Source organism: Salvelinus alpinus, chromosome 1 (genome assembly GCF_045679555.1).
Source record: "Salvelinus alpinus chromosome 1, SLU_Salpinus.1, whole genome shotgun sequence".
Classification (NCBI taxonomy): domain Eukaryota; kingdom Metazoa; phylum Chordata; class Actinopteri; order Salmoniformes; family Salmonidae; genus Salvelinus; species Salvelinus alpinus.
The window spans coordinates 116,424,303-116,439,167 of NC_092086.1; the positions used below are offsets into that span (position 1 = coordinate 116,424,303).

A 14,865-nucleotide genomic window follows, 5' to 3' on the forward strand; every position below is an offset into this window, starting at 1 on the left:
AGTTGATCTGGACATTTCTGACAAGTTATAAATATCTCTCTAAGGTATGAAATGTCTGACATGACAAGAGGAACTGATGATTCACTACCCAATATAGAAATTGCACCTTGTGCAGGGCATAATTTTAAAGGCGGACTGAGTTCTGCAGGTCCCCGCTGCCGGCTCCACAGTTTGGGAACCACTACAGTGTATGTAGGCTCCTTTGTAACAAGACCCTTCTGAGAGATTTGATCCCAAGATTAGGCTGTAATAAATATATCTCCTCACTTTATTTCCAACAGCCCATACTGCAATTCAAAGGGGAAGCTGTAGGCCGTTCTCCCTTTAGCCTAAAGGCCGGCAGATGGCGATATTGATGGTTTCATTTTACCATCCAAATGCATTGTGTGCAAGCTGACAATGCACTCATATCCCCATGGACCTATTCGTACCTAAAACCTTCTCCATTCAGGGGCTGCAAAGGCGTTGATCTCCTACTTAACTAGATGTATTGGCGAGGAGCTGATTTCTTCTGAAAATATGCTTACTTTGTTTATGAGACGCCATTTTACACCACCATGCTAGTGGCTAATGCTACTTCCTGATGTTGCGCCCTCCATTCAGTAAACAGACTTCTGCAATCTGATTGACTGAACCACAACATGCAACATATGGGACTAGCATTCCCATTCCTAGGCATTAGGAAAATTGTGTTTCATAAAGAAAGTACACATATCCCCCCCCCCTCCTTCTCGACAATAAATCTAGTTAAGGAGGAAATCAACGGCTTTTGCAGCCTGAATGGAGTATGTTTTAGTTATAGCCGGTCCACGGAAGGATATGAGTATATTGCAGGCTGCATACAATGTGTTTGGACGGTAAAGTGGAAACGACTCAATATCGCCATCTACCAGCCTTTGGGCTACTCTCGCTTTGAAACACAAAATCGTTTAATCTCATCAATGGGACTGACACCAGTGGTGTAAACTATTTAAAGTAAAATAACTTTTAAGTAGTTTTTTTTTTGGGGGGGGGGGTATCTGAAACTTTATCTATATTTTTGACTACTTTTGCCTCACTATATTCTTAATGAAAGTAATGTACTTTTTACTCCATACATTATCTCTGACACCCAAAAGTAGTCATTACATTTTGAATGCTTAGTATTTATCAAGAGAACATCCCCGGTCATCCCGCAGCTAGAGGCGTTTCTATTGTCTCTTTAATCTCACTTGGGCTTTCCTCTCGCTGTGGAACAGCAGTAGCGGGACTGAGGAATTTGTGTGTGTGAATTCTAGTCAAAGGACGGCAGGAGAGCGCAATGGTTGGATACAGATAACTAATGTTCAGGTAAGAACGATACGCACAAAAAAAAATAGGCATGTTACATGTTTATAAGTTCATGTTAAATGTTTTTAAATAGCACTTTAAAGGATCTTCTTATATGTACGTGTTTATACCCTGGTCATCCAAGCATAGCGTTACTTTGCTGCATCGAAAGTTTGACCTTTGATCTAACAATGTTTCAACTTTCATAACTGTTTGCTAGTTATCTTTTCGGTAATTTTGGCCTTTCAGTAGGTGTCCGTGTTAACACTTATCAGTCTAATGATCTAATACGCTTGTTCAAATTGAATAACAGAATATTAGTTTCAATTTCTCAAGTTCTTCATTCTGATCCACTCGTTTAAATTGAATAGAAAACTGTTTTACATTTTACACATTTTCTACACTGTAAATTGTAGATTTTGAAATCGTTTTTCCAATTTTGCAATTGATCTTTATTCGTTGGGGGAGGGGGGGGGGGGGGGGTAAACATTGAAATGGCTGGGGAAACGGGGTGATTTCTAAATTTGTGGTTGAAGTGGACGCTACCACTTCAGTTCGGGGGTAAAATAGCCTTGCCTACACTATACAATAAAGTGGGACATTTTAATGTGGTCGTTGGAGGCGAAGTCACACACACACAACCAGCGCTTCCCAAAGCAATGCGATAGGCTACCATTATAACGGACGTGGTGCGTTGTCAGGACACCGAATGGAGTTAACTCTTGGTTATGTCACAGACTGCGAAGACATGGAGTTGCGTGCATCAGACCTTACAGGCTACAATGTTATCCTCAATCCCCTGCGTATGCCAACACCTTGCATAGACAGTCTAACAGCCAGTCATTTACTAATCTGTTCATAACGGTATGATGTTTTATGTACACGTCCAATGAAGTAGCCTCGTAAGGTTTATTATCTTGCGTGGAGAAGGATTGCACGTCCGGGTCGGGCTCACTGGCTGCTCTCGAACCCCTGTGATGGACACCTTTGCAACTTGCATAGCTACGGGGCGTGGGTTCTGGTAAAGCCCGGTCTGACAGAGCAATTTTACGGTCCATTATTATAGGTAGACTACTGTTCACCATATAGAGAACATCTATTTTGGTTATTGAAGTACAGTAAGTGAAGTGGATTTACACCAGGTAATGGAATTCCGGTATTTAAATAATGGATCCCTGTTCTGTACTACACAGAAATGCATAATTATGGATATGAATGTCATTCTGCACATGTTTTACATGTTTGGACATCACAGCGCAAGCAGAGTAGAGTACAGTGGAGTAGAGTACAGTAGAGTACAGTGGAGTAGAGTACAGTAGAGTTCAGTGGAGTAGAGTACAGTAGAGTTCAGTGGAGTAGAGTACAGTAGAGTACAGTGGAGTAGAGTACAGTAGAGTTCAGTGCAGTAGAGTACAGTAGAGTACAGTGGAGTAGAGTACAGTAGAGTACAGTGGAGTAGAGTACAGTAGAGTTCAGTGGAGTAGAGTACAGTAGAGTTCAGTGGAGTAGAGTACAGTAGAGTACAGTGGAGTAGAGTACAGTAGAGTACAGTGGAGTAGAGTACAGTAGAGTTCAGTGGAGTAGAGTACAGTAGAGTACAGTGGAGTAGAGTACAGTAGAGTACAGTGGAGTAGAGTACAGTAGAGTACAGTGGAGTAGAGTACAGTAGAGTTCAGTGCAGTAGACACTACCACTTCAGTTCGGGGGTAAAATAGCCTGCAGTGTTCAGTATTGTAGAGTACAGTACAATATACGATAATTGGCTTGTACTGTACTGTATTGTACTGTACTCTACTGTACTCTACTGTAATGAATAGTATAATAAAGACCAATTAAGTTGTTTTATGGGTTAGGGCTGGAGGGGATATCAGAAGATGTGACTTTATTTGTCACATGCGCCGAATACAACATGTGTAGACCTTTTTAAATGTATTTATTTTACCTTTATTTAACTAGGCAAGTCAGTTAAAAACAAATTCTTATTTACAATTACGGCCTACCCGGGGAACAGTGGGTTAACTGACTTGTTCAGGGGCAGAACGACAGATTTTTACCTTGTCAGCTCGGGGATTCGATCCAAACAGTCATTCCCATACCGGGAGTCGAACCCGAGCCGCCTGGGTGAAAACCAGGAATCCTAACCTTACCGTAAAATACTTACTTACAAGCCCTTAACCAACAGTGCAGTTCAAGAAAGAGTTAAGAAAATATTTAACAAATAAACTAAAGTAAAAAATAATAAAAAGTAACACAATAAAATAACAATAACAAGGCTATATACTGGGGGTACTGGTACCGAGTCAATGTGCGGGGGTACAGGTTAGAGGTAATTTGTACATGTAGGTAGGGGTGAAGTGACTATGCATAGATAATAAACAGAGAGTAGCAGCAGTGTAAAAAACAAATGGGGTGGGGGTGTCAATGTAAATAATCCGGTGGCCATTTGGTTAATTGTTCAGCAGTCTTATGGCTTGGGGGTAGAAGCTGTTAAAGAGGCTTTTGGTCCTAGAATTGGTGCCTCTGTACCGCTTGCCGTGTGGTAGCAGAGAGAACAGTCTATGACTTGGGTGACTGGAGTGTCTGACAATTTTTTGGGCTTTCCTCTGACACCGTGTAGTATATAGGTCCTGGATGGCAGGAAGCTCGGCCCCAGTGATGTACTGGGCCGTTCGCACTACCCTCTGTAGCGCCTTGGCCTCCGACCAAGGAGCTTGAAACTCTCGACCGGCTCCACCACAGCCCCATTGATGTTAATGGAGCCTCTTCGGCCCGCCTTTTCCTGTAGTCCATAATCAGCTTGTCTTGCTCACATTGAGGGAGAGGTTGTTGACCTGTCCAGAGACCTCATTGCCAGGTCTCTGCCCTCCTCCCTATAGGCTGTCTCATCGTTGTCGGTGATCAGTTCTACCACTGTTGTGTCGCCTGCAAACTTAATGATGGTGTTGGAGTCGTGCCTGGCCACACAGTCGTGGGTGAACAGGGAGTACAAGACAAGACGAAGCACGCACCTGAGGAGTCCCCGTGTTGAGGGTCAGAGTGGCGGAAGTGTTATTGCCTACCCTCAGCACCTGGGGCTGGCCCGTCAGGAAGTCCAGGATCCAGTTGCAGAGGGAGGTGTTTAGTCCCATGGTCCTTAGCTTAGTGATGAGCTTTGTGGGCACTATGGTGTTGAACGCTGAGCTGTAGTCTATGAACAGCATTCCCACATAGGTGTTCCTTTTGTCCAGGTGGGAGTGCGATTGAGATTGCGTCAGCTGTGGATCTGTTTGGGCGGTATGCGAATTGGAGTGGATCTAGGGTATCCGGGAGAATGCTGTTGATGTGAGCCATGACCAGCCTTTCAAAGCACTTCATGGCTACCGACGTGAGTGCTACGGGGCGGTAATCATTTAGGCAGGTTACCTTCACTTCCTTGGGCACAGGGACTATGGTGGTCTGCTTGAAACATGTAGGTATTACAGACTCGGTCAGGGAGAGGTTGAAAATGTCAGTGAAGACACTTGCCAGTTGGTCCACGCATGCTTTGAGTACACGTCCTGGTAATCCGTCTGGCCCCGGGGCTTTGTGAATGTTTTCCTGTTTAAAGGTTTGTTCACATCGGCTACCGAGAGCTTTATCACACAGTCGTCCAGAACAGCTGGTGCTCTCATGCATGCTTCAGTGTTGCTTGCCTCAACGCGACCATAAAAGGCATTTAGCTTGTCTGGTAGGCTCGCGTCACTGGGCAGTTCGCTGCTGGGTTTCCTTTTGTAGTCTGTAATAGTTTTCAAGCCCTGCCACATCCAACGAGTGTCAGAGCCGGTGTAGTAGGATTCAATCTTAATCCTGTATTGACGCTTTGCTTGTTTGATGGTTCGTCTGAGGGCATAGCGGATTTATTATAAGCTTCCGGGTTAGGGCTTCATTCACTCAGGGCTTATGGGTTAGGGGAGGGATATCAGAAGAAATGGCTTGTGGGTTAGGGCTGGAGTGGATATCAGAAGAAATGGCTTGTGGGTTAGGGCTGGAGTGGATATCAGAAGAAATGGCTTGTGGGTTAGGGCTGGAGTGGATATCAGAAGAAGTGGCTTGTGGGTTAGGATGGAGTGGATATCAGAAGAAGTGGCCTGTGGGTTAGGGTTAGGATGGATATCAGAAGAAGTGGCTTGTGGGTTAGGATGGACATCAGAAGAAGTGGCTTGTGGGTTATGATGGATATCAGAAGAAGTGGCTTGTGGGTTAGGGTTATGATGGATATCAGAAGAAGTGGCTTGTGGGTTAGGATGGACATCAGAAGAAGTGGCTTGTGGGTTAGGATGGACATCAGAAGAAGTGGCTTGTGGGTTAGGATGGACATCAGAAGAAGTGGCTTGTGGGTTAGGATGGACATCAGAAGAAGTGGCCTGTGGGTTAGGATGGACATCAGAAGAAGTGGCCTGTGGGTTAGGATGGACATCAGAAGAAGTGGCTTGTGGGTTAGGATGGACATCAGAAGAAGTGGCTTGTGGGTTAGGATGGACATCAGAAGAAGTGGCTTGTGGGTTAGGATGGATATCAGAAGAAGTGGCTTGTGGGTTAGGATGGACATCAGAAGAAGTGGCTTGTGGGTTAGGATGGACATCAGAAGAAGTGGCTTGTGGGTTAGGATGGATATCAGAAGAAGTGGCTTGTGGGTTAGGATGGACATCAGAAGAAGTGGCTTGTGGAAGACCAGAGCACTGCCAAAACACATTCTATTTTACAGAGAAAACTGCAGCAGAAGCGAACTCCTTTGTCGGCGCCTCTTCCGTCCGATTGGCTGGGGAATGGCTGGCTCACGGAGAAAATCCTTTTCACGTTATTATATATTAAGTTAATAATATTTCACACCTTGATATTTCTTATTTTTCAAGCGAAGGTCTTTTTTAGGGAGCCTAGCCCGCCGAACTGAAGCTGATGCCTTAAGACTGTGTGTGATATAGGAGGTAGCAAAGTATAAACAAATTCACTGTCCTTTTAAACAAATTCACTGTCCTACTAACCAAATTCACTGTCCTTTTAACCAAATTCACTGTCCTTTTAACCAAATTCACTGTCCTTCTAACCAAATTCAAGCAGGAACTCATCCCCCAACCTGAATTAACATTTCTTAGCACTTTGCTAGTAAAAACAATCGCCAGGGAAACACAGCCAGACTCTTATCTAATCAACTCAATTTAAATGATAGGAGCTCACCTCTGTGTCGCTCCTCTTTCAACTATCCGCCGTCCAATGAACAAAATAACAGTTTCCCTGTAACAATAAATCCATTGTACTTACAGTACAATAAAACATACAAAATTCCTAGCTCTTTATGAAATATGACAATTTCATTCACACGGTAACATTAATTTACCAATCACTGTACCTGTACACAGCCCATCTGTAAATAGCACACCCAACTACCTCATCCCTATATTATTACTTATCCTCTTGCTCTTTTGCACCCCAGTATCTCTACTTGCACATCATCATCTGCACATCTATCACTCCAGTATTAATGCTAAATTGTAATTATTTTCGCCTCCATGGCCTATTTATTGCCTACCTCCCTACTGTTCTACATTTGCACATACTGTAAAAATATTTTTCTATTTTTATTTTATTTTGTGTTATTGACTGTACGTTTGTTTATGTGTAACTCTGTGTTGTTGTTTTTGTCACACTGCTTTGCTTTATCTTGGCCAGGTTGCAGTTGTAAATGAGAACTTGTTCTCAACTAGCCTACCTGGTTAAATAAAGGTTAAATAAAAAATAAAAAAAATTTTTTTTTAGTTGATTCAGGTTTCATTACTCTTCACACCTCTCCTGGCGTCAGTGACCCCAGGACTTCTGTAGGGACGTCTCTTCCACGAGAGATAAGGTGTGTTTGAACCTTGTGATAGTCCACAGATGGTCAGCCATCCAGACAATGTTGTAAATGGTGATTGAGTCATCACGCTGGGTCTAAGCGCCTGCAAGTCGCCAGTCACAAGTATCACCTTCACTAATTCTTCCACTACAGTCTTTCCAATTATTAAAACACCCTTTGTACCATGAAATGGAAATGTTGAGATTTTAGTGTGCGCAGAACAGCTGGGAACTGGTTTATACCCGCCTATAGACCTACTATATCTAGGGCCTATACAGTACCTTCAGTACCTACAGTAATATATTCACACCCCTTGACTTCTTCTACATTTTGTTGTGTTACATTGAGATTTTACGTCACTGGCCTACACAGAGTAGACCATAATGTCAAAGTGTAATTAAAAATGTATAAAACATTAAAAGCTAAAATGTCTTGAGTTAATAAGTGTTTTTGCTTTGTCATTATGGGTTATTGTATGTAGATTGGTGAGGGGACAAAACTATTTAGTGGGGGTAGAAGCTGTCTCGGAGCCTCTCTGAGAGTCGATGCTCCAGTACCGTTTGCCAGACAGTAGCAGAGTGAACAGTCTATGGCTTGGGTGGCTGGAGTCTGTGGCAATTTTTCGGGCCTTCCTCTGACACGCCTGATATAAAGGTCCTGGATGGCAGGAAGCTCGGCCCCAGTGATGTACTGGACTGTCCGCACCACCCTCTGTATCGCTTTGTGTTCAAGGGCGGTGCATTTGCTATACCAAGTGGTGATGCAGCCAGTCAAGATGCTCTCGATGGTGCAGCTGTAAAACTTTTTGAGGATCCAAGGGACTATGCCAAATCTTGATGATGGTGTTGGAGTTGTGCTTGGCCACACAGTCGTGGGTGAACAGGGAGTACAAGAGAAGACTAAGCACGCACCTGAGGGGTCCCCGTGTTGAGGGTCAGAGTGGTGGAAGTGTTGTTGCCTACCCTCAGCACCTGGGGCTGGCCCGTCAGGAAGTCCAGGATCCAGTTTCAGAGGGAGGGGTTCAATCCCTGGGTCCCTAGCTTGGTGATTGGTGATGAGCTTGGAGAGGACTATGGTATTGAACACTGAGCTATAGTCCATGTACAGCATTCTCACATAGTTATTTACCTTCTTGTCCAGATGGGAGAGGGCAGTGTGAAGTGATATTGAGATTGCGTCATCTGTGGATCTGTTGGGGTGGTATGTGAATGGGAGTGGGTCCAGGGAGTCTGGGATGATGGTGTTGATGTGAGCCATGACCAGCCTCTCAAAGCACTTGATAATTATACATGTGAGAGCTACAGGGTGATAGTCATTTAGCCAGAACATGTGATGATTTCATATGTTTTCAGTGGCTTGCGAAAATATTCTCCCTCCTTGGTATTTTTCCTATTTTGTTGCCTTACAATCTGGAATTAGATTAGATTTTTTTTGGAGGATTGTATCATTAGATTTACACAACATACCTACCACTTTGAAGATGCAAAATATTTTTTCTTGTAAAACAAACAAGACATAAGACAAAAAAACAGAATACTTGAGCGTGCATAACTATTCACCCCCCCCAAGTCAATACTTTGTAGAGCCGCCTTTTGCAGCAAATACAGCTGCAAGTCTCTTGGGGTATGTCTCTATAAGCTTGGCACATCTAGTCACTGGGATTTAAGCCCATTCTTCAAGGCAAAACTGCTCCAGCTCCTTCAAGTTGGATGGGTTCCGCTGGTGGACAGCAATCTTTACGTTATACCACAGATTCTCAATTGGATTGAGGTCTGGGCTTTGACTAGGCCATTCCAAGACATTTAAATGTTTCCCCTTAAACCACTCAAGTGTTGCTTTAGCAGTATGCTTAGGGTCATTTAAAAAACTTTTTTTTTTTTACCTTTATTTATACAGGTTTTTCTCATTGAGATAACATCTCTTTTCCAAGAGAGACCTGGTCCAATAGCTTGGTCCAGTCATTGTCCTGCTGGAAGGTGAACCTCCGTCTCAGTCTCAAATCTCTGGAAGACTGAAATAGGTTTCCCTCAAGAATTTCCCTGTATTTAGCGCCATCCACCATTTCTTCAATTCTGACCAGTTTCCCAGTCCCTGCCGGTGAAAAACATCCCCACAGCATGATGCTGCCACCACCATGCTTCCCTGTGGGGATGGTGTTCTTGGGGTGATGAGAGGTGTTGGGTTTGCGCCAGATATGGCCTATTCCTTGATGGCCAAAAACCTCAATTTTAGTATCATCTGACTAGAGTACCTTCTTCCATATATTTGGGGAGTCTCCCACATGGCTTTTTGCGAACACCAAACGTGTTTGCTTATTTTTTTTCTACAAGCAATGGCTTTTTTTCTGGCCACTCTTCCGTAAAGCCCAGCTCTGTGGAGTGTACGGCTCAAAGTGGTCCTATTGACAGATACTCCAATCTCCGCTGTGGAACTTTGCAGCTCCTTCAGGGTTATCTTTGGTCTCTTTGTTTCCTCTCTGATTAATGCCCTCCTTGCCTGGTCCGTGAGTTTTGGTGGGCAGCCCTCTCTTTGCAGGTTTGTTGTGGTGCAATATTCTGTAATTTTTTTAATCATGGATTTAATATTTTATATAACCCAACCCTGATCTATACTTCTCCACAACTTTGTCCCTGACCAGTTTGGAGCGCTCCTTGGTCTTCATGGTGCCGCTTGCTTGGTGGTGCCCCTTGTTTAGTGGTGTTGCAGACTCTGGGGCCTTTCAGAACAGGTGTATATATACTGAGATCATGTGACAGATCATGTGACACTTAAATAAAGTCCACCTGTGTGCAATCTAACAAATTTTGTGACTTCTGAAGGTAATTGGTTTCACCAGATCTTATTTAGGGGCTTCATAGCAAAGGGGGTGAGTACAAGAAGGGTGACCATAATATACTGGTAGTTTTAAGGTGTTTAAAGGGTGACCATAATATACTGGTACTTTAAGGTGTGTCAAAACTTGGTCACTGAGTTAATTACCTTTCATCCCATTCCCACCGGAGGTGATTTGTTTGAATAGGTTGTGTGTGCACGGTCTCAGAGGAAAGGAATGTGTGAGTGTGATTTGGTTACAGAAGTGTTTGCCAAGCACAGAGTTACCGGGTTAAACATTGACTGAACTGAACATGGACTCTGTATGATACTGTATATGAGGGATTCAAACGTCTAGATATATTATTATCTCACCTTTTTATAGATAAAAAAAAAAAAATGCACCTTTATTTAACCAGGTAGGCCAGTTGAGAACAAGTTCTCATTTACAACTGCGACCTGGCCAAAGATAAAGCAAAGCAGTGCGACAAAACAACAACACAGAGTTACACATGGAATAAACAAACGTACAGTCAATAACACAATAGAAAAAGTCTATATTCAGTGTGTACAAATGTAGTCAGATTAGGGATTAGTCAATAAATAGGCCATGTTGGCGAAATAATGACAATTTAGCAATTAAACACTGGAGTGATAGATGTGCAGAAGATGAATGTGCACGTAGAGATACTGGGGTGCAAAGGAGCAAAAAAATAAATAACAATATGGGGATGAGGTAGTTGGGTGAGCTATTTACAGATGGGCTGTGTACAGGTGCAGTGATCTGTGAGCTGCTCTGACAGCTGATGTTCAAAGTTAGTGAGGGAGATATGTCTCGAGCTTCAGTGATTTTTTGCAGTTCGTTCCAGTCATTGGCAGCAGAGAACTGGAAGGAAAGGCGGCCAACTGAGGAGTTGGCTTTGGGGGTGACCAGTGAAATATACCTGCTGAAGCGCGTGCTACGGGTGGGTGTTGATATGGTGACCAGTGAGCTGAGATAAGGCGGGGCTTTACCTAGCAAAGACTTATAGATGACCTGGAGCCAGTGGGTTTGGCGACGAATATGAAGCGAGGGGCAGCCGACGAGAGCATACAGGTCACAGTGGTGGGTAGTATATGGGGCTTTGGTGACAAAACGGATGGCACTGTGATAGACTGCATCCAATTTGCTGAGGAGAGTGTTGGAGGCGATGTAAATGACATCGCCGAAGTCAAGGATCGGTAGGATAGTCAGTTTTACGAGGGTATGTTTGGCGGCATGAGTAAAGGAGTCTTTGTTGCGAAATAGGAAGCCGATTCTAGATTTAATTTTGGATTGTAGATGCTTAATGTGAGTCTGGAAGGAGAGTTTACAGTCTAACCAGACACCTAGGTATTTGTAGTTGTCCACATATTCAGAAGTCAGAACCGTCCAGAGTAGTGATGCTGGACGGGCGGGCAGGTGCCGGGCAGCGATCGGTTGAAGAGAATGCTAATGCTAGTTTTACTAGCGTTTAAGAGCAAGTTAAACAGTGTCGTATTCGATATGTATCATAGATATTCATAAGGGTTGCTATAGCGTCGCTATAAGTCATTAATGGGAAGGAAACGGTACAGTAGTAAACCTGCTTTACACATTGTATTCCCCTACTCAAACGACGTGCAGTCATCCACTGGGACCAAGGCAGAGTTTGTTTGTCATTTTTTACATGGCTGACGTTTTGAGGGAAGCACACACGGCTTCACGAGTTTTGACTCAGGTTTTTTAAAATCCTGCTCTCTTCAGCACTTTTATTTTTCCCGTGATGGTGGCTTCCAGATGCTACTCCTAAAGGGCCAACTGTTGGGGACCGTAAACAAAAACACACTGTCATCCTCACACAGCTGGACTCTTATCTTTATACACAAAGGTCTACTCTATAGTGGTCCATGTCATATACTGTAGAATCAGGAGACTGTTACTTTAAGTTTTTCAAGTTATATTTGGCACATCGCACAAGTACTGTGAAGTGTGTGTGTATGTGTGTGTGTGTGTGTGATAGGCAGATATACAGTACAGGTAGTATGGTAATACAGTATATACAGGTAGACAGGGCTGAAAGGTGACTGGTAGCAGGAATATATAAATACTGATGGTAATATATACAGGTAGACAGGGCTGAAAGGTGACTGGTAGCAGGAATATATAAATACTAATGGTAATATATACAGGTAGACAGGGCTGAAAGGTGACTGGTAGCAGGAATATATAAATACTAATGGTAATATATACAGGTAGACAGGGCTGAAAGGTGACTGGTAGCAGGAATATATAAATACTATTGGTAATATATACAGGTAAGCAGGTGTAATATTGACCAGTGGATAAATAGATAAATACTAATGGTAATAGAAATGAATGAAGCTGTTTAGGAGTCTGTTGGTCTGAGCCTTGATGCACCGGTACCGCCTGCCGGACGGGAGCATGGAGACCAGTCCACGTCTGAGGTGGCTAGAGTCTTTTGGGCCTCTCTCAGACACCGCCTGGCGTGTACGTCCTGGATGGCTGTTAGCTCACGCCCAGTGATGCACTGGGCCGTCCGCACCACCCTCTGTAGGTCCTTCCAGTCGAGAGCAGGTCAGCTTGGCAAAGGTGTTGTTGCCTACCCTCACCACCTGGGGGCGGCCCGTCAGGAAGTCCAGGATCCAGTTGCAGAGGGAGGTGTTTAGTCCCAGGGTCCTTAGCTTAGTGATGAGCTTTGAGGGCACTATGGTGTTGAACGCTGAGCTGTAGTCAATGAACAGCATCCTCACATAGATATAGCTCTTTTCTATGTGGGTAGAGAACAGTGTGAAGTACAACTGAGATTGCGTTGTCTGTGGATCTGTTGGGGCATTATTAAAATTGGAGTTGGTCTGGGACGATGGAGGTGATGTGAGCCATGACCAGCCTGTCAAAGCACTTCATGATTACAGATGTGAGAGCTACAGGGCGGTAGTCATTGTGGCAGGATACCTTAGAATTTTTGGGGACAGGAATGATCATAGTCAACTTGAAACATGTGGGGATTTGAGACTGGGAGAGGGAGAGGGAGAGGATGGAAATGTCAGTGAAGATGCCTGCCAGCTGGTCTGCACATGCCCTGATGACACGCCCTGGGAAACCATCTGGCCAAGCGGTCTTACGAGTGTTGACCTGTTTAAAAACCTTACTCACGTTAGCCTCGGAGAAAGAGGGATCACTCATTCTTCATGATTAGTGGGGTGCCTGCAGGGCTCTGTGTTGTTTTTGTGAAAGCGTGCATAAAAGGCATTTAGTTGGGCTGGTAGAGAGGCATCGTTGGGCAGATCATGGCTAGGGCTTCCTATGTTGTCCGTAATGCACTGTAGCCCCTGCCACATCCGTTGTGGGTCGGAGACGTGTTAATAGGATTCCACCTTGCTCCGATATTGTTATTTTGGCTGTTTGATGGCTCTGAGGAGGTCATAGCAGGACTTCCTGTACGCGTTCGTGTCCTCAGCTGAAGCCTCGGGATTGGCTGCGATAGCCCTGTGAGCGGTAGCTCTGTTCTTTAGCTTAGCGCACAACTCAGTGTTTAACCAGGGCTTTTGATTGGGGAAGCAGAGAACCTTCGCTGTGAAGACAACGTTGGCGATGCATTTTCCTGATGAATCAGGTGACCGAGGTGGTTAGCTCGTCGACGCTATCGGCGGAGTTACGGAACTGAATTATACATTTTTAAATAAATCTGAATTATACATTTTTGGGTGATCTTGATCTGGATGGGTTGATGCCAGCTTCTGATAGGCTGAAAAAAATGGTGCCGACAGAGAGGGCTGCCTCGCTTCTAGCTCTTAGGAAACTTTGCAGTATTTTTTTTTTTATGTATTATTTCTTACATTATTAGCCCGGGAAGAACTATTGGATATCAGAGCGGTGGTAACTCACCAGCACTACGACCAGGAATACGACTTTCCCGAAGCAGATCCTTTGTTCGCACCCCCCAGGGCAATAGGACTGATTCCAGAGGCCGACCCAAAACAACGCTGGCGGAGGAGAGGTACTCGGAGTAGTCTTCTAGTCCGACTTAGGAGGCGCGCACACCACCCACCGCTTCCTAGTATATTACTCGCTAATGTTCAGTCTCTGGATAATGAAGTTGATGAGCTCAGGGTGAGTTTTGTTTTCCAGAGAGACATCAGGGATTGTAACATACTCTGTTTCACATAAACATGGCTCTCTCGGGATATACTGGCTGAGTCCGTACAGCCAGTTGGGTTCTCAGTTCATCGCGCAGACAGGAATAAACATCTCTCTGGGAAAAAGAAGGGCGGGGGTGTATGTTTCATAATTAAAGACTTGTGGCGTAATTGTGATAACATACAGGAACTCAAGTCCTTTTGTTCACTCAACCTAGAATACCTCAAAATCAAATGCCGAGCAGATTATCTCCCGACGTTAATTTTCTTCGGTTATAGTCACGGCCGTGTATACCCCCCCTCAAGCCGATACCACGATGGCCCTCAAAGTCACTGACTTTATGCAACCTGGAAACCACATATCCTGAGGCAACATGTATTGTAGCTGGGGATTTTAACAAGCAAATTCGAGGAAAACGCTACCGAAGTTCTATCAACACATTGACTGTAGTAAAACACTGCTCCTCCCCTTTCTCGCTGCTAAAACACTGCTACTCCCCTTTCTCGCTGCTAAAACACTGCTCCTCCCCTTTCTCGCTGCTAAAACACTGCTCCTCCCCTTTCTCGCTGCTAAAATACTGTTCCTCCCCTTTCTCGCTGCTAAAACACTGCTCCTCCCCTTTCTCGCTGCTAAAATACTGTTCCTCCCCTTTCTCGCTGCTAAAACACTGCTCCTCCCCTTTCTCGCTGCTAAAACACTGTTCCTCCCCATTCTCGCTGCTAAAACACTGCTCCTCCCC

The 14,865-nt window shown here is 44.3% G+C and overlaps 1 protein-coding gene across 2 annotated transcripts in view; it reads left to right on the forward strand.

Moving 5' to 3' along the window:
- The first annotated feature begins 1,195 nt into the window (after positions 1-1,195).
- Positions 1,196-14,865, forward strand: part of LOC139539483 (MOB kinase activator 3B-like) — a 49,150-nt gene continuing 35,480 nt past the window's right edge. The window contains exon 1 of one of the 2 annotated variants that reach the window (XM_071342496.1): positions 1,196-1,329. In XM_071342496.1, coding sequence (XP_071198597.1) covers positions 1,322-1,329 — 8 coding nt within the window. In that variant the 5' untranslated portion in view covers positions 1,196-1,321. Of the gene's footprint in view, positions 1,330-7,090; positions 7,169-14,865 lie in introns of those variants that run through there. The other variant, XM_071342505.1, reaches the window with a different exon arrangement.